General features: G+C 40.1%; 2 protein-coding genes across 19 annotated transcripts in view; one reads left to right on the top strand and one right to left on the bottom strand.

Moving 5' to 3' along the window:
* The window catches only part of Mff (mitochondrial fission factor), a 30,985-nt gene extending 24,095 nt beyond the window's left edge, over positions 1-6,890 (top strand). For 8 of the 18 annotated variants that reach the window (XM_070015783.1, XM_070015756.1, XM_070015800.1 and 5 more), the window contains 4 exons: positions 452-484; positions 1,899-1,958; positions 4,629-4,713; positions 6,055-6,890. In XM_070015783.1, the coding sequence (XP_069871884.1) occupies positions 452-484; positions 1,899-1,958; positions 4,629-4,713; positions 6,055-6,186 (310 nt within the window). In that variant the 3' untranslated portion in view covers positions 6,187-6,890. The remainder of the gene's footprint in view (positions 1-451; positions 485-1,898; positions 1,959-4,628; positions 4,714-6,054) is intronic. The other 10 variants (XM_070015881.1, XM_070015815.1, XM_070015791.1 and 7 more) reach the window with 2 other exon arrangements.
* A 4,895-nt stretch (positions 6,891-11,785) lies between these two features.
* On the bottom strand, positions 11,786-24,249 carry Tm4sf20 (transmembrane 4 L six family member 20). Its single transcript, XM_070015670.1, has 4 exons — positions 24,024-24,249; positions 17,375-17,440; positions 13,890-14,041; positions 11,786-12,130 (listed from the first exon to the last, which is right to left on the bottom strand). Exons 1-4 carry the CDS (start codon positions 24,204-24,206, stop codon positions 11,851-11,853), a joined length of 681 nt encoding a protein of 226 aa, XP_069871771.1. The 5' UTR covers positions 24,207-24,249; the 3' UTR covers positions 11,786-11,850.
* Positions 24,250-24,672: the final 423 nt, after the last annotated feature.

Raw genomic sequence — 24,672 nt, 5'->3', positions numbered from 1 at the left:
AGTTGTATTAACTTTGAATTAATAGAATAAGAAAACAATGTATGAATGATTTCCGTTTTTGTAAAGTATCTCTAGAAATATATATCTTGTGAAAAGTAGAAATTTGAAGGTATAGTTGATGGAGCATCTACTTGTCATTTTTTTTTATAAATGTATATATAATTCCAGCTCCCCCAATTAAACTATTTGCTTTTAGCAGTTTATATTTCTGTAGCAAAGAAATGCCACTTAGTCAAGCCATACATGACTCAGAAATGTCAGTATACATTTTAATGCTAAAACCTGGGTGGCCTTAGATTTCCTTCCCTGTTGCCACTATAATGATAAAACATTTACATTGAACAATTTATGTACTAAGTCATACTGATGGTAGAAAGTGGTACTTGAATGAAGTTTCTAACTGCCAAATACCTGTCTAATTTACTTTTATATTATATGTGTCAATTGCCAGTGTGAGAAGACAAAATGAAATACGTTGTGAAAGGTAACCCTATTATTTTCTGGCTCTGCATTATAAAAGGGAAATCTCTGTGGTGGAATATGTTGAATACAGCAGATCCATTTGGCCATATTAGCATGCATTAAAAAATAAACCTTAGGAAGCACTTCATTTAATTAGCTATTCTCATGCTTGCATAATGTAGGACTGCAGGTTATTAATAGTTTTCCTGATTTCACAGAATACATATTTTAGTAAGATGAGATAAATTAAAAACCTGTCTCAAACACATGTGATTTCTCAGTGTTCTGTAGTGAACAACAACAACAACAAAAAACCTATAAACATGTCTCCTCCAGAAATCTCCGATTCCTTCTCCTCTAAGCTCCAGAAGTATTCATTAAATACTGGTAGCAACTTTAGAACATGTAGAAGCTAAATGTTAAAAAGTTTCTCAAATGAATTGAGTTGTCAGAAAATAGTGATTTCTGTTCTGTCACTGTGCCACTTTAAAAAACATTGTATATTTAATACTAAACCTCTATAATTGTTGCCTTGATACTTATATTCAGGCAAAGCAGGATCATTCAGAGAATGAGACATGCAAAATAGGATTTAATGTTTAGAATCCTTACACGGATTCCACGCCCTCAGGCTCCTTCCTCTGGTTAGCAAATAGTATTGATTATTTTAGGGTCAGTTAATCAGTGGACATGCAGTGCTTTTATTTTCTGATAATAAGAAGTACAACTAAAGTATGAGCTGAGACTGAGTGAAAAGCCCCACAAAGTTTTCCGGTTCACCTTGGTCCTCATTTCCAGCAGCCCTGTATGTTACTCCTGGTTGTCTCACGATTAGATTCTACATGTGGATCACATGGTCTAATGTGGCCCCAGCTCCAAAGCTGATGAGTGTCTTAGTCTGGAGAGCCTAGGGTTCAAGAGCCGAGAAGCAGCCGCATTAAGGCATCAGGCCCAAGTGAGAGCCATGGGCTGGGAGGAGGGGACCCTGGGCAATGGGCCTGGCTTTCAGTTCTGTGTTTGGCCTTGAACTAGTGATGTTAGTGAGCAACCACGATCATGCAGGCGCTCTTCACAGGTTCTTGTATGCTTTTTAGAGTTGTCATGATTTTTTTTCCAACTGGAAGAAAGGAATTAGACTTTGTCCTCTGTCTTAAATCTCATAAAATGTGACCTCCAGAAAGAATGATCAGTTAGTGCTTTTTTTTGTCACGTTTCCTGTTTCTTTAATTAAAGGTAAAGTGTTAATTTATGAAATTCTTAAAAGTGGAGGACATGTGAGACAAACACTTTCAAAGTATTTGAGAGATATTATATTGTATTGAAGCATACAATATAATCGTATTTGACATTTATTTGTCTTGTTTTTGCTTTTTATTTTATTACCTCTCTGTTTCCTGATACTGTCTTGTGCCTTCTCCCGCAAAATCCCGCCTTAGACCTGTGTTGCGTGGTGGGTCTGCTGCCGCCACTTCTAATCCTCATCATGACAACACCAGGTAACTTTTGAGACTTTGTAATTATCAAGGGAAACAAGAAGTTGGTGGAAGTGGTATTTTGTAAAACATAATGCATGTAGTAGCCATGACCTAAAGTTACAGCATGAACATCTACAGTTTGCCCTAAGGAGTAATCCTTCTCTGTTAGGGCAGGAAGTCTGTCCATCATGGTATTTAGCCACACAAGTATGAGGAAAATGTTTAGTAATTATGGGATAGCATGGTGTGAATACAATTGTAATAGCTTATGGGAGATGATGCAAAAACACAGACAAAATAATCTTAATTTGTGTTTTATGCTCGTTCCTGTAATTCTTGCCTAGGTTCTGTCCAGCACTTGCTGTTGGGCTGAAATTATCTAAATGTCATTTGCAGTATATGGACTGTCTTCTCCTTAAGGCATCATCTTACCTCAAAGTGAGGGAAACCACACAGGCAGCCCACCAGTGCAGAAAACTGAACATAGAAAGGCGATCTTGTTTGAAATAGTTTTAGTCATCTGTTGTGGCTTCACCTTTCACATATTCAGACATGCTTAGCTTGGGCAAATTATTTCTTCCTATTGGCAGATAGAATGGCTTCTGCCAGTATTTAAGGATCTCAGAGGCTGAAATCCCAATGTAGTTTGTGGTTACTGAAAGTATTTTGTTGTTGTTGCTGGAGTCTCCCACAGTTGACTAGACAGGCCTTGGATCATGATCCTCCTCTCTATGTCTCCCCTGTAGCTGGGATTATAGGTAAGGACCTGTAATCCATGGCTTGTTTGATGAGATAGGATTTCACTAACTTTTTGCTGACATTGAACATATTTCTCCTAATGTCTGATTTCTATGGTGGCATGAGTCATAGTCCCCAGACCTTTTGTAGAGTTTTCTATTCTGATAAACTAGAGTTTTAGTTTAAAATAATTTTAAAGTAAATTTTTATTTTCAGTTGAATTAGGTATGTATATCTTGAGACTTTTTGCAAAGGAAGATATCTTTTACAGATTTCTAAAACCTTAGTTAATTCAGGATTTAAATTGTGATTTCTTTTGTTGTACTTCATTTTCTGTACTGAGGCCAGGTGCTTTACCTAGAGACAGTTGCTGCTGTGGCTTGGTTCTACCCCTTTTTTGTCTCCTCACATTCTTCTAATATGAGGCCTCACCTCAGGGAAATACAAAAGTCTTATTTTAAGAACAAAGGAATTAGGGAATTCGGAATCTTTAACCTTTATTTTCTTCCTAATAATTGTTCTGTGTTTCCTGTTTTGGTTGTTTTCTGTTTTGTTGGGAATGAAATCAGGGTCTGCCCTAATAGTTATTTTAATATACACCCACAGTTATCTTACTAGACACAGTGTCTGCACACTTACTGAGTCCTTTCCTTCTCTAACTGATGTCATTGTCCTTGGTATTCCAGCAGGTCTACTGTGTCCAGGAAGAAGGGGCAGTTCACATAAAATCCATAAGAGGGACATTCAGATTGTTAGCCCACAGCCTTTCTTATTTAAATCTCATTTTGCATAAAGTGTTTTTTTTTATTATTTTTAGCAGTATTCGAAACAATAGGATTTTCTAAAGACTTAACTTTGAACATGCCCAGATGAAGTAAGTACTTCTAGCTCACATCCCTTTTGTCTGGTAATGGAGTTGTAATGGAGACTTGTCCCAGTGTTGGAATCCATGCTCCAGTGCTCTGGGGATTACTTCAGCTTATTAGTTTTCTGCTCATTCAAGAAAGTGACTGTGACATCTCTCCAAAATAAACATACAGTAGCTATACGTGTAAGTGAGCTATGTGATACATAAATTGCATCTCACTAAAGCTCTTAAATTTTAAAGTATGGAAGTTCAGGTGAAGGGAAGAATGGCATTTGTGCATATTTGTTTTTCACAGTTTATTGTTACTCATTTAAACTTAAAAGTGACTACATTTGAACAAAGTATGGTTAATATATGCTTTACTGATTATAGTGGTGACTTTCCAGTTTGGTTAATTGATATACATCCTCTAGGCTATTATTGAGCGAATTCTATATCTGAATGAAGTGGTTAAATGTATTGAGATTTCCTACTTGCTTCTGTAGAAGAAAACAGTAGAGAGTAAGAAGTTGGAAATCAGAACTTGAGAGTAGGAAGGGCAAGAAGAGGCAATGAGGTGTGAGGGAACATGAACTAGCAGTCTTCTTTGTAGTTCATTTTTATGCATACAATTCATATGTAAGTATTGTGTGAGAATAATTCTTCTGTATTTCCCTATAGTGGCTACTCTCAGGCTTCCACTACCAGTCCTTTTGTAACTTTGTTGGTGTCTGGCTTGGAAAGTGTCTATTTGTATCTTTAGTTCCTAAAGCTTCACCACATCTTTCCAGTATTATAGGTAGTTATCATCTTAGTTTTCCTTTCCTTTGGTAATATCATCAAACGGCAAAATACTTTAGTAGCTTGTCTTGCTAGTAGCAGTCCGAATATCCTTTTGTTTTGTTTTTTGGTTGGTCATAGGGCTTGAACCTGGCCTGGGCGCTGTCTCTAAGCTCTTCAGCTCAAAGCAAATGCTCTACCACTTGAGCCACAGTGCCACTTACCCAGTCTGAATATTCTTTGTGCAAACAAAATGCATTATATGACTTGACAGTACAGTTACTCTTAGTTCTGTTTTAATCATGCTAATGTTTCTTATCTTCTAGGTATGCCATTTCAAATATAGATGCCACAATCGAAGGAACATCAGATGACATGACTGTTGTAGATGCAGCTTCATTAAGACGACAGGTAGTTGATATACCAGATAAGATGTAATCCAAACTTACACTTGTGTAATAATTTAATGCAGTAGTTCATAACATTTTATTTTCTGTCAAACCAATGGATTGAAATAGTTTATTTGTCAAGCTATTGAATTAGCTATTGTTGATTTTTCCAATCTAATTTAAACCTCTTTACCTAAAATGGATTGAGAGAATTCTAGCAAAGAATCTTGACATGTTAGCAAACCATAGCTGGTTTGGCTGGGGAACTGTCACTTGAGGAACTTTGCTACTCTCTTTGATGCCTCCATTTGGAAGTCCCTGTTTTAAATTTGCATAGTTGTCTCTCCATGTAGATTTCATGCATTCTGTGGTTAGTCTTTTCTTGATATTACAATTTCATAAACATATTTTTTAACAGCAAGAAATATAAAGGATTTGCAAGCTTCCTTCTAGAGTCACACAGACGTACGCACACAAGGAAAGCATGTTTAGTGTTGTCATTGTGTAAGTCAAATACTTGAAGAGGGAAATGGGATGAAATAAAGTTGTTGTTTTTGTTTTTTGAGTGGCGATCAGTGAGGGATGTGACATTAAACCCAGCTGCTGCTCTGCCCAGGGCTGCCCATGGGAGGACCGTCAGCTGAGGGTGTGCTGTCACCCAGCAACATTGAAGGGTCTGGGTGGTGTATGACAGGGGCCACACAGTAGATTCATTGCTGGGCCAACTCAGCAACTCTCAGAGGTGGACAGAGAAGGTAAATAGCCACAAGGAAATGTGAGCGTCTGATGCTGGGAGACCAGAAGCTCAGGGAGGAGGAATCCCATCCATATTCTTTCTGCTGTGGCAAGGCTGCCTAAATGTCTGCTGCATCTTTTCTATCAGTACAGCCCATGGTGGGCACCAGTGTCCTTCCCTCACAGCCAATCACTCAGAAATTCTGAGAAGGGAGTGGACAAGAGTAGTTAAGTGAACTTACCTGTCAGATGAGTAATTTTTTGGGGGGGGGGAGGGGCGTCCGGTCATGGGGCCAGAACTCTGGGCCTGGGCACTGTCCCTCAGCTCTTCAGCTCAAGGCTAGCGCTCTATCACTTGAGCCACAGCGCCACTTCCGGCTTTTTTCTTTTTGCTTATGTGGTGCTGAGGAATCGAACCCAGGGCCTCATGCATGCAAGGCAAGCGCTCTACCACTGAGCCACCTTCCCAGCCCAGATGAGTAACTTTTTTTCTGTTGATCGTTTTATTTTGCTCCTAGTGAAACCATGTTTGTAGTTACTCTTTTGACAGATTTTTATGCCACTTTTTAAGAGTTCAGTTGCCACATGCACTAAAGCTTCTCTTTTGCATTTTGTGTTTTGCACTTAGATAATCAAACTAAATAGACGCCTACAACTTCTAGAAGAGGAGAACAAAGAGCGTGCAAAAAGAGAGATGGTTATGTATTCAATTACTGTAGCATTCTGGCTGCTTAATAGCTGGCTCTGGTTTCGCCGCTAGAGGTAACTTCAGCATTCAAATATATTGTTTCAACAGCTGGAAATATAAAAGGATTTGCAAACTTCCTTGTTTCTGTCTTTGCATTGTATGCCGTTTTATAGTCCATGCCCTGAAAATGTATTTCTCCCAGAAAATAGGGGGGGAAGAACCTATAATTTGTAGAAGTAAAGGTGTATTCTGTTACTCAACTGTATTCACTTTAGACCAGTTCTGCAGAGACACCGGCGTGAAATTCTCCTTTTGCATGTTTTGTAAATAGGCTCTAGTTTGTTTTCTTTTTTAAAAAAAAGAAATTGATTTTTTTGCTTCATCATTCTATACAACTCATTCTGTGAGAGGCAGAGAGAGTGCATACAGAATGGACTTAGAAAAGCCTGTGAAAGCAAAACAATGACTGTCCTCTTCCTTAGATACTATTGAGCAGTAGTCTGGTTGCATTGACATTTCAGCATTAACATGCTACAAGTCATGGTCTAGTTCCTGTCTTAACAAAAATGACCCACTACTACATGATCACCTGTACATATTAAAATAATTCCTAATAATTCAGCAGTTTATCTGTGCAGTATGTGTTCTTATTTTCATTTTAGTTTTGCAGATAATTTTCTATAAAGTACGTTTTTACCAAGTCCATGTGTGAACAATAAAAAAGTACAGAATAAGGTACAAATGTAGTGTATTTAATAAACTGTCAACCAAAGCAATGTTTGTGTGCGGAAAGATTTATTTCATAGGCTAAGAGCTTCCTGGCGTGTTACTTTCTCTGCATCTGCCTCTCAGGCAGGGAGTGCACCAGATGACCTGGGAACCACAAGAGCCACTAGCTCCTTTCAGATCTGGATCCTGGAAGGAATGGGCACTGGCTGCATTGTAAGTGGTTTTTAAATGACTATTTCCAGAAAGGGGTCGCAGTGAAAACCCTTGAGTTGTGTTTCACTTTTTCCACTGTGGTATTAACCTGCTCGTATAGGATGTCATGAGAAATACCAATGAAACCAAGTCCTAGGTGTCTTTAGCTCTTAAAAATTATGTTTCTGTTGACATTGTAAAAAAACAGAATTCACTTAGATGCGATACTTTCTATATACCTTCAGTTACCTTTCTGCCAAGGTAGTTGGGGAAAAAAAATTAAGGAAATTCTTTAGACAGGTCTCCACACTAACGTAGCACATTAACACTGCTCACTACAAACTGTATCTTATTCCAAGCTCTTTATCTTGAATATTGTGGCTGCTTGTTTCATTGTTTCATAATGAAGTTTTTCCAACTTCCACTATAGAGACATGGTGCCTTTCAGTAACTTTAAAACTATTACTTTATTCCTGAAGCTCATCACATGCACTTTTTTGGCTTGGGTGGATTTCCAGAACTTTACCTTGTTAGCGGGGGCTCTGGCTCTGGCTCTAGATGGCATGTTTTTACAAATTTAGAACAAAGAAACATCACAGTGATTTAAACACATCTGTCAGTTATATGGGAGATTCCTGAGCTTCTGCAGGTCAGCCAAGCTACACGGTGTGGGGGTGAGTATTTAAACTTTGGGTTTTGAGATGTCCGTGGTTATTTTAATTATAAGTCAGAACTGTGTGGTGTTACAAAGTCCATGGTAAAGCGGGCTCACTTTACAGGTAACTTCATGTTTCTGTTTTTGCTTCTGTCTTGTCCCTCCAAAAAGAAATATTTGAAGGAAGATTCTTCTTTGTACTTAGGATGACCAAAAATTTAGTAACAATGACTTTTTTCTTTTGCCCATGACAGTCTTTTAACTTTCACTAATATCTTAATGGTGCAGTTGCTATATTCGTTCTAGCTTAATGTGTGCCACAAGGCGATTTCTGGTAGTAACCTCACAGTTGTGACTACAGAGATGGTCAGAAGAATAGATAAAATACACTACCGCTTTTGCTCAGCAGGTGTGGAAGGGATCCACCAAAGCCAACGTGAAATAAAAGCAGGAATCCTGGGAGATTGGTGCAAAAGTCATTTTTCCTCGATGATTTTTAACAGTTTAGCAAGCTGGAACTTTCTCCCTGACGGGTTGTGTGTAGAAAGATAGAATTCCCTGCCTTGGTCAGGCACTGACTCATGACTGAAGTTGGGACCTCAAAAAGACTGCCCCCTTACTCAGTGCCAGAGTGCCAGAAGAGTCTGCTTCTCATGGAGAGCACACAGCTTGCTGTTCCTGACCTTGTCAAGGGCCTTGAACGAATCTCTACCCCACTCTTTAAATCCGGTCATTTATTTACCCCCCAAAAGTTGTTCATCTCTGCTTTTAAAAGTGTTTAGGTCCTAACATATGGTTGTGATCAGTATAATCAGGAAGTAGTTCTTAGCTAGTGAGCTGAACTTCGGATTTCAACAAATAATGAAAAAGATTCAGTGTGCATGGAGCAGAGGAACAAAAAGATACAGTCAGGGCTGAAATAATGCCCAACTAGGAATAGCAAACTAATTGTTAACTACTTTCAGGAACATTTTTCTTCTAGAAATACTTGTTAAAGCATTTATAGGTTGTTTATATTTTGAGTGATAGCTTTATCCAGGTAGTACATTTTTTCATGTATGAGGGTTTTTTAGCTTTTTCATTGTATTTGGCATTGAAGTTGAGGTTTTGTTTTTTAGTCTCTACTTTAGAAATATTCATCATCAACTCTTTTAGCTATGTTTTATCTCAAAAAGTCAAGACTTCTGTGAACACGCACTGACCTAGGAACAAATGGTAATTGTACAAGATGTGCCACAAGCCCCGCTCTTAAGGAACAGACACACTGGGGGCTTATTAAAGAATAAGGTAATTGCAAAAGCAGTTTAGCCGAGGGATGAGGAGACGAGAGTTTTAGATGGTGGGTAGAGTAAAAATAAAAGTACAAAGATTCTGGAATGAGGAGTGGTAGAGTGACATAGGATACCGGGGAGCACCAGCCATGAGCACCACACCTGAGCCTGAGTTCAAGCCCCGGGACCAGTATGCGTGCACATGCAAACACATCCACATACCAGATTCCACACCGAGATTGAGGACAGGAGCACTTGGGTTTTGCGGATGACTGTGTGCCGTACTTGGGTGTAGAAGGGGCCTGCTCAAGCCATAAGTTTAGATACAGATCAGAGGTGATGTGGCTCACCCCCTATCCCAGAAAATAAAGAAAAGAAAAATAATAATAACCACTGATGGTTGGCTTTTGCTATTCATGGAAGTTGTTTCCATAAGACTGAAGAGTGAAGACATAGCCTTCCAGCTCTTATATCTCATGGTGCTTTTATCCCCTGAAATAAAAGATGTATGTCTGTCTCTTCCTGCCTCTGCAGGAAGTATTGCAGTTACTTCTCTGCTGTCCAGAGTGAGGACAAATTGTAAGCACCATAGCTAACCTTTGGACCATTCACTCAAGTGCAGTGTGCTGTCATCCTTTTACCTCTGTCTTCACTGCATGGCAACTAGCAGTTTAGCATTTATTTAATAAACACAGCCTTCACTGAAAGCTGGGTACTGAAGATAGACTTAAGCGGCACATCCAACAGAATACTTTGAATGGTATTGTTCTAACTGAACACACCAAGAATGATTTAAAAGAAACGTATCCTCATACCTTGGAGCTTACAAGGTGGTGCAGACGGGGAAATGTTATGGTAAATGCTAGAAAGGAAAGGGAAAGAGAAACTTGCTTGCCATTAGGTGGGTAGGGACAGACTTGGACCAAGTGGTTCTGGTGCTGAAGGATGAAGAGGACCCGGCAGAGATGAGGCAGGCAAGGCGGGGTGGGAGACAGGGCTTCCTAAGGACCCAGAGTGAGAAAGGACCGATAGATAAATGGGTGAGAAAGATCGGGCCTATTCCCTTAAATTCTGTAGTGATGGAAGTACAAAAACATGCTACATGTGTCAGGTATGAAAGGAGCTTAGGTGAGTGCTGACATGGTTTGCTGGAATCAAATGTAAGCAAGACTTCTCAAGAAGGAGATATTTAAGGGAAGCCTTTGTGATTAAACATTTATAGGAGTGTATAAAGTATCTTCATATAGTCCCAATGAAAGCTTACAAGTTCTTAATGTTACTGGTTATTTTTTTTGGATTGTTATAGGTATTTAAGTGACTGTTAGAAATTTTAGCTTAATGAACAACAACAACAAAAAAAAAAAACCCTGAAAAGTGGCAGAAGTAATAGCATTTGTAAAATTGTAGATTTTTAGTTATGTCTGTTTTAACATTTTTTATTTTTATGTAGTTGCATGAAGGGATTTTATAACATGCTTTATAGAACATAAATGTTTTATAACATTTTAATGTAAATACAGTTAATCTTTTAAAGAAAACAGCATTTGAAAGATTGGCAGTACTTAAAAATTGTTTTAAAAATATAAGCATGGGAAGGTGAGAGCACTGTTTAATGAATTTCGTGTGCCTGTCACCTAAATCTCTTCCCTTTTCTTGGTATATATTTATTTATTTATTTAAAAACATGGCATTATAAACCTATCAATTCATGTTTCTTAAAAAAAACAAACATGTAATCATAAAAACATTATGATGCCAGGTGCTGGCGGCTTACTCCTGTAATCCTAACTACTCAGGAGGCTGAGACCTGAGAAATAGGGTTTTAAGCCAGCCTGAGCAGGAAAGGCTGTGAGACACCTATCTCCAGTTAACCACCCAAAAGTCTGAAATAGAGTTCTGGCTCAAGCATAAAGCAGAAAAAGCCAGAAGTGGCGCTGTGGGTCAAGTGGTAGAGTACTAGCCTTGAGCTGAAGAGCTGAGGGACAGCGCCCAGGCCCAGAGTTCAGGCCCCACGACCAACCAAAAAATAATAATAATTTTAATCATTTAACCCAATTTATGAGCAGGTTGCCCTTAGTCATCCCAATAGGGTTGACACGGTTAAAATACAAAACTGTTGTCTTAATCGCAATTCTAACAACCTATCCTACCTCTTTTATTCCTGTACTAATTGTCTTACTGAAAATTTGAGAGCTAAACTAAAAGCTTTATTACACTCAGTACACACACACACACACACACACACACACACACACACACACACACACACACACACACACACACACACACACACACACACACACACACACACACACTTTTTCTGATCCTGGGACATGGACTGAGGGCCTCCCAAGAACTTGCCTGGCACACTACCACTTACCCCATGCCTTCAGCCCTACTTTTTTGATGGTTATTTTGCAGAAGTCTCAACGTACTTTTCTGCCTGGGCCTTTCCATCTGAACCCTCCAAGTCTCAGCCTCCTGAATAGTTAGGATTACAGGTAGGGGTCAGCTCCTCCCAGCACCACATATTCTTATGTTACTTTGACCTCTAAGGTGACGTGTGCTATCCCATCCTCCCTCTTCCTGGACCTCTCCAGGTCCCCTCTAAGAAGTGAGTAACAGGACAGAAAAAATACAAAACTGAAATTTACACTCCCACCTCTTTCCAAAGTCAACCCCTGATGATATTTTCCTTTCCACATGGAGGTTTTGTGCATTTACATGCTTTCCATGTGGAAGGAAAATAACTCTGAAAGCAACTTCTTACATTCATACAACTCCAACAGCTTTTGTATGTTCCATTATTGAACTTCAAAAAGGCATGCATTTGAAATGTAATTCTCAAATTATTCATAATGCTGACACTTCTGTTTTATTACCATTCAACTACACAATATGACTCCTTGGCCTAGAAACACCAAACAGACAGCCAAGGAAACCAATGAGTATCTGACTGAGCCCAAAGAGGACTTCAAGAATTCCAACCACCAGTAGACCTATGAATACTGAGAAGTGGAAAATCCTGTATCTGTCTTCTTCTGAGTTGGAGCTCGGGATTCCCCAGTCTTTGGCAATGTCTTCGGCAGTGGGGCTTTTGATACTCATGGGAGCTACGCAAGAACCATTGAAGAACCACTGTAGATCGAAAGATTCTGAATGAAAAACACTGAAAGAAAAGAGAAAGAGATAGATACTGTGCCCAGAAAAAGTGCATATATAATAAAAATATTCTTTTGACATACTGTATCCAGAAATTATAGCTAAGGTCAGGTTTTCTGAGCACATAGTTTTAAGCTCTAATTGCCATAAAACTTTTATGGTCTACATATCCCATTATTTGATAGGCATTCGCTATATAAAGTTCTGTAGAACACCTTCCCCCTGGAGGCAAGGTAATGGAATGGCTGTTTTATTGGGTCAAAAAATGGAGTATGGCCAATGTTACATGGATCAGCCTATGCTTAACTGATAAACGCTTCTACTTGCCAAAGACCTGAAACCAAATAAAGGTGCCCACTCTCTCCTGCAGAGCTGCTATGTTACATCTGCTCTTAATCCAGATGGATGGTTGTACTCATAAGACATTCCAGGTAAGTCTGATTAAAATGAAATGAACTTTACAACTTTGGTGTGTGTGTGGGGGGGGGGTGGGAGAGGATGGGAAGGGGAAACAAAGGAGGAGGCTACAATGCTTGATAAGAAATGTACTCATTATCCTGCCCATGTAATTGTAACCCCTCTGTACAGTATTTTCACAATTAAAAAAAAAAAGACTATGGTAAATGCGATGCTCTTAGCCCAACATATCTATCTCAAGATGATTATTTGTCCCCCCCCCCTTCAGTTTATTATCATAAAGTAAGATGGAATATTTCTTAGGAAGTTTGCCTTGCTGGATTTCAACAGCTGACTTTGGACGTAGGAGAGCAACAGTATTTGCAGTGTGCAGAATCTGAGGCTGCTCTATGGAGTTGTTTATAAGCACAGGGTCACTCGATAGCCATTCCCTAGCCTTGCCCACCTAGCCTGGCAATGGCTGAGGGCTACAGCTCGCCTGGTACCCTGGCAAGCTGTTGCCATCCCCATAGGATTCAATGTGGACAGCATCTGTGGCTGAAATCTCTTTCTTTTCCTTTTCAGATCTGTTGGAAAGAATTTCATTGGTTCTATTTGATTCACAGTAATTGTGCTATACAAATTTTGTGTGGATTTTTTTCTTAAATGTACAAGAAAGCAAAAGGGAAAATACTTTGTATGTAACTATACATGTCTAAACTCAGTATCCTATATAGGTAGCTCATAAATTCGATTGTCTTCTAGTTTTTGCAAATTATGCCTGGATTTAGGCATGGTAACATCTTTAAGTGAGCCATTTATATGTAACTGCCAATATTAAGTCTTACTGTACGTCTTAATTTCTTATCCCATTTGTGGCAATGAGTCCTTGGTTGAATACCTGATTTAGGGCCTGCAGGAAAGGCTTTACATTTTATTCTGCTGTGTTTTTATTGATTTTTTTTATTGTGAGGGTAATGTGACTTATGGTTTACAAATTTAAGTAGCTCAGAAACATGTAAAACATAATGTTCCTTTCACTCCTCTAGGTCATTCCCCATTACCGCTCTCCAACATTAAGGTTTGAGGTATATATTTCCAGAATTTTTTTCTACACATACACACCACATTACCATGGATTTTTAAAAGATAACTCTATGCTATCTGAGATCAACCAGATAAGATCATTCCTACTGCATTCTGAATGCAGCAATTCCTTTGTTTCCTCGTGTCACTGCCTGCTGAGATAACATACTGAATTGATAAGAATGTCCATCCAGTAATTGCCTCAAAGAAAAATGCACATTGTTTGTGCATCAGTGTTATGGTCCGTGTTATCGTGGTAAAAGGTGGGTTAAGTGGACTATTACCTTAAGTTTTTCAGTGAAAACTCACAAGTAGCTGTATGGTTGCCTTGGGAGTTACAAATGAGAGGGCCTTCTGCGAGAGCCTGCAGGGATACCATCACGCAATACCCAGCACCGATGACTGTGATGGCACTTAAGAGTGATGAAAGAAACATCTGGAAAATAAAGCAGCCATTTGCCCACATCATTCCATGTTCTCAGTGTGTTTCAAGTCTCAGCAGTCCATAGTGTTGAATCCCCAGCCACTGGTCCTGGACCTTAGGCTATAGTTGGATTCAATGTGTGTAGCATAGGCATTTTGTCACACTTAATATGCTTGGACTTGCCAACTGTCTTTGGAAACCTCATTACATAATCCTGAGCTGTATCCACTTTGTCTGGTCATGAAGGCCTGATTCCTAACCTCAACTAGATCTGAAGCACCTATGTTTATATCTGTGCTCTTGGCTCCCCGGGTTCCATCTGAATTTGGTCCTCCTGGGGCTAAAGCTGCCCACAGTTGGGAACTATTGCAATGGAGAGAAAGATTGGAAGCCTTTTTTAAATACAATTCATGAAGGTGGGTGCTGGTGGCTCATGCCTGTCATCCTAGCTACTCAGGAGGCTAAGATCTGAGCATCATGGTTCAAAGCCAGCCCAGGCAGGAAAGTCTATGAGACTCTTATCTCCAATAAACCACTAGAAAACTAGAAGTGATGCTGTGGCTCAAGCAGTAAAGTGCTCGCCTTGAGCTGAAGAGCAGGGACAGCGCCCAAGCCCAGAGTTCAAGCCCCACGACCAACAAAATAATAATAATAATGAGTCAGAATCATTAAAACAGAAGAAAAAAGCATAGAATTTTACATAGGAAATAAAAGTTGATATGCATGTGTCTTATTTTCCTCTCAAAGTTCTAGATTGCTTCTGCGGTTATTAGTGATGATGATAGTCACTTTGAAATTAGCAGAAATCAATCAAGAGAATACATTCTCCTGTGATGGAAAAATATTGTAGCCCCCAGAGCATTTGTAAATTTGTAAGCTGTGCTGCTCCTCAGCCATTTTTTTGGAGGGGGGGGAGGGGGGGCTGGTCCATGGTCTTGAACTCTGGGCCTGGGCCCTGCCCCTGAGCTCCATTTTTGCTCAAGGCTAGCACTCTATTACTTGAGCTACAGTGCCACTTCCAGCTTTTTCTGTGATTAATTGGAAATAAGAGTCTCAGGGATTTTCCTGCCTGGGCTGGCTTTGAAGCCCAAACCTCAGAACCTCCTGAGTAGCTAGGATTATAGGCATGAGCTACCAGTGCCCGGCCAGCTATCTTTTAATGACTGGGCAAAGTGGCTTCTCAACAGGTGTGTTAAAGTACATTAAACCTTGCATATAATATCTCCTTTAATCATCCGGACCCTCCCAATCAATGCTGTTGTTAGTTTTACAGAAAGAGAAAACTAGCTCAAGGGAGGTAGGTGAACTAGTTGGGATTTCTAGGAAACACCAGTGGTCTAGTTGTTTCTGAATCAAGAACAAGGAAAAAAGAAGGAAGCAAGGAGCGGTAAAAACAGGGGACAAGCCTCAGTGACCCTTTCCTGTCCTACAGCTCCAAGTCTTTTCCTTTTATGATTCTGCGGTCTTATCTAGACTTGAATGTTATCAGGTATGACAGGAACATCTAGCTGCCAGCCAGTGAACAAAGAAGCTGTTAACCAGGTTTCATGACATTAATCAAATAAGTCAATTGTGATCCACCCATTTCTTGGCAATTACGGTTTAAGTAACACTATTAATAGCAGAGCATTGGCAATATTACACACTATTCTTGAAGCCTGTCAGGAGATCTTACAGCATGAAATTATTTTGCTTTAAGTGACTTGGATAACCCCACCTGGCTGTGTCCTCAGAGAAGTAGAACTTACGACCATTGAAAAGCTGATCACTTGTATACCAAAGTGTACCATAAATTGTGGGGGTGGGGGTGATATTTTTGCATTCTAGGATTCAGAGGAATACCAGGGTGTTTCTCAAGAATGTCACTAATATAGTATACAAGTGATGCAAAGTCAAACTCCAAATTCTTATGGTTTGTGCAGACAAGTGACAGGAAAAACTGAAAACTGGTATTTATTGAATACGTACAATGTATCAGGAATAAAACCAGACAAGAAATACTGCAACTATTCCAAATGAATACTGAAAGTCAGTAACAGGGAATTTAAAAAAGACAAAAACCCTTTTATTATTACTAAGGTGATGTACAGAGGGGTTCACAAGTCAGGTAATGAGTACATTTCTTTGTAGGCAATGTCACCCCTTCCTTCATGTTTAAAGGTGGATCTCCTGTAATAGATGGAAGCTCTTGGAATATCAGGGTGCTATCTAGCAAGACCAGATTTTGAATCTTCCTTGATGATGTTCTCAATAGATTGGGAGCCATTTTTAAAACCATTAACTGTGCTGGGAAGGTAGCTTAGTGGTAGAGTGCTTGCCTAGCATGCATGAAGCCATATAGGTTCAATTCCTCAGTACCACATACACAGAAAAAACCAGAAGTGGCGATGTGGCTCAAGTGGTAGAGCTCTAACTTTGAGCAAAAAGAAGTTCAGGGACAGTGCCCGGGCCCTGAGATCAAGCCCCAGGACTGGCTAAATAAATAAATAAAAATAAAACCATTAACTATGCCAAGCTCTGATAATCATGCATTGTGTGTCAGGATCTCTTAGAAGACCCTGAGTCTTATTTATAAGTATCACTAGTGGCAGAGATAGTGCAAAGACCATAAGTCTCGTGGGCTTGGAAAACCACACTTGCTTCACTGCGAATTTACTTATTCATTTTGTGACTATCAGTTTCTTGGTCAACAAATCTCAGCCTTTACTATTTCTCATTTGAGGGTTTTGAGAGGGTGAAATAATATGAATAGACTGTTTCTAAGCATTCTGAGCAGGGTGACACTTAGATTCATATATACTTATTTTCTTTGAATTTAGTTTCAACTGTATACATAGTGAGTGGCTATTAAATGAAAATTTGGTGTCTATCTTGCTACATTTAATTATCATACAGATTCCAGGAAACCGATCTTTCATACGCACAAAGAACTGAATAAACCCATGTCTTCCCTAAGTGTTGAAATCAAACTACCAAGTCTTTAAGTATGAAAACATGATGAGGTCGACTGCAGCTCTGGGCGGAACATAATCTCATTTTTCTAATTTCTAGCTGAGCTAGAGATGGAAGAAAAGACTTTAAAGGCTGGCTCCAAAGTGAAATTTTTATAAGAAAAGAAAAATGGCCTCTGGCTTTCCATACTTATGATAAAACCATCCCCCCCTCCCCCCCTCTCCACCCACCCACCCCCATCCCCCCCACCCCCGCCACTGTTTCTGAGGATGGGGCCCTGTTGGGGTGCTGATGCAGGTGCCTGGGTCGCTGTGCTGAGATGTCAGTAAGCGCTAATGCCCTGGTGCTTCTCAAGCTAATGCACGTGTGCTTCAGCCCCCGCCAGGCACTCACCCCGGTCTTATTGTTGCAGCACGCTCGTTTTCTTGCTGACAAGGACATGATTGTTGCCGGAATGGCCTGGAAATCGCATTACAGGAAAGAGGAGTATTATTATTTCACATCAGATGAAAAAAATGCATTCATCTCCAACCCTCCATTTACCACCCGGGGTGGGAAATCAAGGCTCCCCAGAACCAAAGAGGAGATTTGGCCATGTTCTCTTGAACTCTGTGATCCAATTTCAAGCCATAATGATTAAGAGCTGGGGAGAGGCAAGATAGCAGTTATGAAACCTGCTGTCTACACTCCTACTTCCCGATGATCTGCAGAGAGATTTAGACTTTAAATAGGTTAGCACGGTTTATTTATGCATAATTTTGGAAGAAATATTTGGCATCATCCCCAATTCGCTTTTTTTCTCTTCCTCCGCTACCCCTTTTTTTCCTCTCTCTTTCTTGTTTCTGCAACCTGCAGGCACTTACCCAACTTCCCACAATCCTATGAGTCAGTCTGGCAAGCCTCCAAGAAAGAAACCGATGGTTTTGTTTGCCTGGGAGTTAGCAATGAATAATTCTACACCCCTTCCTTCTCGCTTCTCTCCCTTTCTTCTCTCAGAGTCTCTAGCATCATGCCAGACTCCCCAAACCTACATTTGGGAATTATTTTGGGTTCCACTTTCTCTTTTCTGTGCCCGTAATGATCTTACTTTACACTGCTGTTCACAAGTCTTACACACATTGCTAAAGAAAGCTGTGAGAGAGCGACGCCACATCCTCAGGACTTGGGTTTCAAGTTTTAAATATTTAGTCAACAGCTATGACCAGAGAACTCTTTTCACATTAGGATAGTACAAGTGGGCTTCATGGTGATAATTTCATATATATATATATATATATATATATATATGTAATTATATATATCTGTATATATATGTATGTATATATGTTGAACAAATTCATCTTCTCTGTATGGCCCCCTAATCCTTTCCTCCTTTTCAGACAGGTTTTCATTATGCTATTTTTATAGAGATTCTTTCTAAGAATCTTGTGTCCTTGAAGGGTGGAATGGAAATTTCTTCCTTGCATTTGAGCAAAGTGGTTTCCATCTCAGCCCAGCTGCCCTGGAGTACTTCCTTCCCTTGCTCTTGTTTCCCAACATCTGAGGTCTGACTATTCCTGGCACATAACACCATCTTCATAATCTAGCAATATGGGTATTACTTTAAGTGTATTTTATCAGTGGGGAAACTGAGGCACAACAGGTTGCCTAAAAGTGCAAGATGGAAACTCAGAAGCTTAGGTATGTAGACCACCAAAGCCAGGTGTGTGCCAGTTCCACAGGGATAGCTTCTTAAATTCCTTACCTCGTTCTACAGAAAGTGCATTCATTCTCTGCCTTCTGGCCACTGCTTCCTTGCCCATCTCCTGGTCTTCTCACTGACTCTTTCCAAGGCCATACCCACCTTTGTTCTTTTAGAGCAGGCTCAAGATTCATGCCTCAAACCAGTCAGCTTTCCTAATGAACTTCACACCATCTGCACATTGGCTGACTCCCTGTTACTCAATATTGCTTCTACCTCATCTCGAACATGCGGCCAGTTCAAAGGTCACATGTACAGATGGCTGCCCATCCAAGGCCCAAAGAAAAGGGAAAGGGGAAAGGAAATTTTAGCCCCCAAACAAATGTCCACATTCACACACACAGTGTCTCCTACTGGACCCATAAACTATACTGCAGCCTGGGTTTATAGCAAAAGTGGTTCAGAACATGCAATGACAAATTTTAACCCACCACCTCTTTTGCAAATTAGGTTTTATGGATACACTCCCTTGTGTGATCATTTACATATTGTTCATGATGACTTCTACGTACAAGCAGTAGAGTTGTGGAAGAGATTGGCTTGCAAAGTCTACAATCTTCCTCTTTAGAGGGAGTTAAATTATAACTTATATGGATGGACCATTCCATTTTTTTTATTTGTGTAAATGACATTCTGCTACCTTGCTTAAAGTAATAACAACTTGTATAATTTGCTGTCCAGTTGACATCATGACATCAAGGTTAGATGTCATGATATCATCATGGTATCTTTATTATGCCATCCATTGTGGGTAATGATAACTCATTGTGTTTGGATCATTATGCCATTCAGTGCCTTGGAAACTGAAGGAACCCAAATGGTTGGACATTAAAATGTGAAATTGTGTGTATATGTATATATATTACATATATATATATACATATATATATATGGGGGTGGAGATGCATGCATGTGTGCATGCACACACACATGTATGACTTAACTATACATCTTCCACATAATTTCCTTCCTGAGTGAATAATTATGAGGATACTCTTTCACTTTGATTCTTAAATATATTTAAATGCATGGGTTTTAAGAAAAATTAAAAGTCTTGCTAGTCTTTTGCTCTTTTTTCTTTTTTCTTTTTTTTGTTGGTTGAACTCTGGGTCTGGGCGCTGTCCCTCAGCAATTCAGCTCAAGGCAAGCACTCTACCACTTGAGCCACAGTGCCACTTACGGTTTTTCTGGTGGTTTATTGGAGAGAAGAGTCTCACAGATTTTTCTGTCTGGGCTGGCTTTCAATCACGACCCTCAGATCTCAGCCTCCTGAGTAGCAAGGATTACAGACGGGAGCCACTGGAGCCCATCTAATCTTTTGTTCTTATGAAGGAAATATTGGTCACTTTTTTCTTCCCAGAAACCTATATTTCATCTTGTTTTAGAAATTATACAATTTTACAAGGCAGTACAGAGGAGCTATAGACCATTAAAAACTCCGACAGAACCAGCCTGTTGAAACTCCTGTTGAACAAGAGAGCAACACATGGAGCCATAGCTCACCATAAATAGAAAACAACAACAACAAAAAAAAAAACATAGGAGGAGAGATCAGAGGATGTCAATTCTAGTTCAAACAGGGCAACAAAAATTAGTAAGACCCTATTTCAATCAACAATTTGGGTTTGGTGGTGTGCATCTTTAATCCCTACTTAGAAGGTACAGTTTGAGGCTAGCTCTGGGCAAGAACATGAGACCTTACCCCCAAAATAACTAAGGTGGAAAAATTGTGGGGGTGTGGGCCCAGTGGTAGTGTACCTGCCTAGCATGAGCAAGACTCTGAGTTCAAGCCCATGACTGACTCCCCCAACATTTTAAAAATTAATAAGATGTAGATTTTTTGCAAGTGCTTCTATGTATGATGGTTCCTATCTGTTTAGCTTTCAACCACTTATTTTCTGTTAAGACTTTAATAACTGACTTTGATAAATTGCCATTATGTAGCAAGTGAAATCAATAAAACAAATCCTATAGTAAATATTATGCTTGCAGTTAGTTTCACATAAAATAAACTGATTGCTCTGTGTGTTTTTCAAGGAAAGATGTTTTAATATTTCTGTTAATTCTTGACTAAGTAACAGTTGTATTGATTTTTCCCCGAGTAGATACTAAGTTACAAATAATTAATTTCACAACATTTTACTTAGTCATTGTTTCAAAGATAAAGAGGTTTTCCTTGTTTAGGGTAAGTCATAAAACCATAAAATAAATGTATTCCATGAAGTAATCAATAACCAAAAAAAAAAAAAACTACAGAGTTTGGATTATTAGCTCTTGTACAAGGTTCCCTATTTCTAAAGCAGTGCTGATAGGAAATGTTACAGCAGTCTCCAAAAGATTTCAAGAGCTACGACCAAAGTGCTAATTACAGGCAGTGATTTCTCCTTTATGAACTTCTTTGCATATTTACAAGTATGCGGAGAGGCTGGTCATCTTGAGCTAGTCAATATTTTATAGATGTTGTCAAAGACATAAGTTCCCCTTGGAAAACACATCCATAGTTTAGATAGATCCAAGGGTCATGAAAATCCACCTGTAGCCTGAGCCCTTCTCCTACCCATCTGTTTACTGGTGGAAATAGAATCTCAGCATATAAAGTGCATCAGACATTTCAATGAGATTGATCCTTTAAATGAAGTCAGTTATAGCGAGAGGAAGTGTGGTGTGATGCTCTGGAACCTTTGGTTAATATTTATTGAGGACACTAAAGTAGATGCAACTGTGAAACAAGGAAGTCTGGCTTCTCTGAAACTGCTTCACAAGTATGTATGACCAGAATGTCATTCAGTTTCCTGGTCAGTTAACTTTATGGTTTTATCTGTCCCTTCTGTGGATCTGAGACAGGTGTTGAGGACTCTGGTCCTTTATGAGCTTAGGAGTCAGATAAATCTGGAACTGGGTTTCACACTTGCTGTGCAACCTTGTTTACATTCTCAATTTTCCATTTGCTGATCTGTAAAGATGATACGCACCCAGATTATCATGCACTTCAAAAAGAGCTAGCGCTGTAATGTATGAACCCAGTAGCTGGCACCCAGAAGCCTGTCAATAATAGAAAGTTTGTGCTCCTGGGTCTCTGTCTGAGCCTTTGTCTCTTCTCTTCCTGTAAGAATCATGACCTCAGGCTTCTTTAAGATTAGGAAGAAAACACATTTTGAATTCATGGTGGGGTTTTTGTCAATAACCGTATTTGTCTAACGCCACCGGGGTTTGGCTAAATGGATTCTGTTCACTCTGGTGGTTAGGAGCCTTGTGGGCATTGTCACTGCTCTGTGGTACTGAGCCAGCCTCTCCTGGCCTTCCCTTACCTCAGATGCCAGGGAGGTTCGAGCTGCTGGGGAGATGTGCCGCCTTCCACAGGGGAAGAGGTGGGTGTGAGGATTAACTGCCCGGATGGAGCAGTGTGTTCTCTCCGCCAGCCTGGATGAGCGCTGACCTGGAAGTCTGCAGAAGTCTATAACGTCCCAGAACCTGTCTCTTTAGCTGTCTCTACCTACACCAGGTGCATCAATGCTCATGATGGTGAAGGAGGAGGAAGCCAGTGCCCCTTGACCTTTAGAGAATGTTTTCTTCCATGGCTTTCTGATGCCAGGGAGGCCCCCCAATCCACAGTGCCAGCCAGAAGGAAGAGGTAGTGTGGCCTAGCAGTGTAGGGAATGGGGCTGGTTTTGTTTGCATTTTAGTTTTGTTTGTGATTTCTGAGACAGAGTCTCACTATGTAGCCCAGGTAGCTCCAAACTTGTAATCCTCCTGTCCCAGCCTTCTGAGAGTTGGCACTACAGGCATGTACCACCATGCCCACATCTAAAAGTGTTTTTTATCTATTTCTGTGGACAATACTAATGGCAGTAATTAATCATCCTTAGAAATTATGATTTAAACCAGGAATAGTGCTAGCACCAGCTCTCTGGAAGCTGAGGAAGGAGAATCTCCAGTTTTGCTTCATAGCAAGGTTCTGACTTAGTAACCCAAACCAAACAAACAAAAATAATCATCATAAAAAGTAGTAATTAAATTAGAAGGCTATGTATTGAATTTTTCTTTTGTATATAGGTCCTGAATTTCTGTAGAAGTTGTTTCTGTGTTTCAGTATCTCTAAAATACTGATGCTGTCAGTGTTTGCATCCCTTTCTCTCTCTGTATCTGTTTCCATTTCTCTCTCTGCCTCTCTCTCTCTCTCTCTCTCTCTCTCTCTCTCTCTCTCTCTCTCTCTCACACACACACACACACACACACACACACACACACACACACACCACATTGGGTACTAAGTAGGCCTCTTGAAGGAGCATGCATCTCTGTCGCTCTCTGTCTCTGTCTTACTCTCTTCTCTCTCTCTCTCTTACACACACACACACACACACACACACACACACACACACACACACACACACACACACATTGGGTACTAACTAGGCCCCCTGTTTTATGGTGGAATACACTGGGTTCTGCCAAGCCTACTGCATCACAGATCCCAGGAAAATGTCTCTCTACTAATTACTGCAAGTGTCTAGGCTCCCTGTGTTCGAGCATGCTCACACATTCTGTGTTGAACTCTGCTGCAGATTTCAGCAGAAGTAGACCTGTGAAGGACCGCCAACTCTTAAACTCCATAGTGACCCAGGATTTGTATAATATCCAAATCAAAAAGTCCCAGAGGACAAACTCCCAGAGTTTCAGTCTGTAAGTCACAGATGAACACCATGCTTCGGAAGGCTATGCCACATTTTTGCCTCACAATGCTGCTGTCCAGGACAGTAATCAGGCATGAGGAGGCTTTTCAGGCCTACTGAGCAGCTTCCCATTCCTCCTGGGTTTCCCATAAACACTTAGAGATTGGTAGAGGCAAAGGGAAGCTGAGGAATAGATCATTGTCTGTGGGGCCGGAAGGTGTAGCTCGGTGGTAGAGCACGTGCTTAGTATGTACGAGGGTTTGGGTTGAATCCCCAGCACCACATCCAAAAGAAAAACTTGAGAAAGACAATGATCCTTAGCACAAAACTATGATTATTAGAATCACTACCCTACCCATGGGGAAAAGAAATTTGATATATAACAATCTAACCCACTTTTGTCAGTTATTTTCTATTTTTCCTAAGTTCCCTAGCCAATACCGAATACTTTGTACATTGTAAATCCCATAAAATCTCACCTGCAGCTTCTACTGCTGATGAGCAGTGTGAATCAGTACTGTACCATTGTTTCTAACTGGAGGAAAAGACGTAGGGAGACCTAGCTGACTGCATGGCTCAGAGACAAAACAGGCTGTTCTCCAAACCAAGTGAGAGGAGGATTACTCACCATCAATCCTGCTCCGATGATCCCCGGAAACCACCACTCATAGCAAGAGATGGGGTTTTGAAAAGCTTGGTCTTTCTCGACCAAGCTGATCCCCAGAGGGATTGCATTGAGAACAACCCCCAGCAGCAGCAGCACCAGCAGGGAGAAGCCATTGCAGGATGTCCAGCCCTCGCAGCACGTCATGGTCAGCCCTGATCAACTAGAAACCTCATCCAAGTGGCTGGGTTTTCGTGGCTCTCTCCTGACTTTTATGCCCATGCTCTGGTTAAAGTTTAGCACTTGTGAAAAATGAATTTCAGAAAGTAGTCCAGAGTCCAATAGGGCAGGATGTTAACTTATGAGGATTATGACGGGAACTAATGATCATTTTATGTTATGATAGGTTGAAGGAAGGCCAGCAGAAATAAAAACCTGTGGTTGCTGTGAGGCAAATTAGCACATGCCGGTAGGCAGATAAAAACTGGGGCAGAAGGGTTGGAGGAGAGGCTGGATTTGAGATGGGCTTCTTTAAAATATTCCTTTACCAGTATGCATACCTTACAAAAAGTAAAAAAACGAGCATATCCGATTAGCACAAACTATTTTTCCTTATTATTGATACTCATTCCTTATTTTGGAATTACTTAATGAAGAATAGAAACACACATAT

Source organism: Dipodomys merriami, unplaced genomic scaffold (assembly GCF_024711535.1).
Source record: "Dipodomys merriami isolate MVZ:Mamm:240054 unplaced genomic scaffold, mDipMer1.0.p SCAF_1, whole genome shotgun sequence".
In the NCBI taxonomy this organism is placed as follows: domain Eukaryota; kingdom Metazoa; phylum Chordata; class Mammalia; order Rodentia; family Heteromyidae; genus Dipodomys; species Dipodomys merriami.
This window is presented reverse-complemented; position numbering and strand designations above follow the sequence as displayed.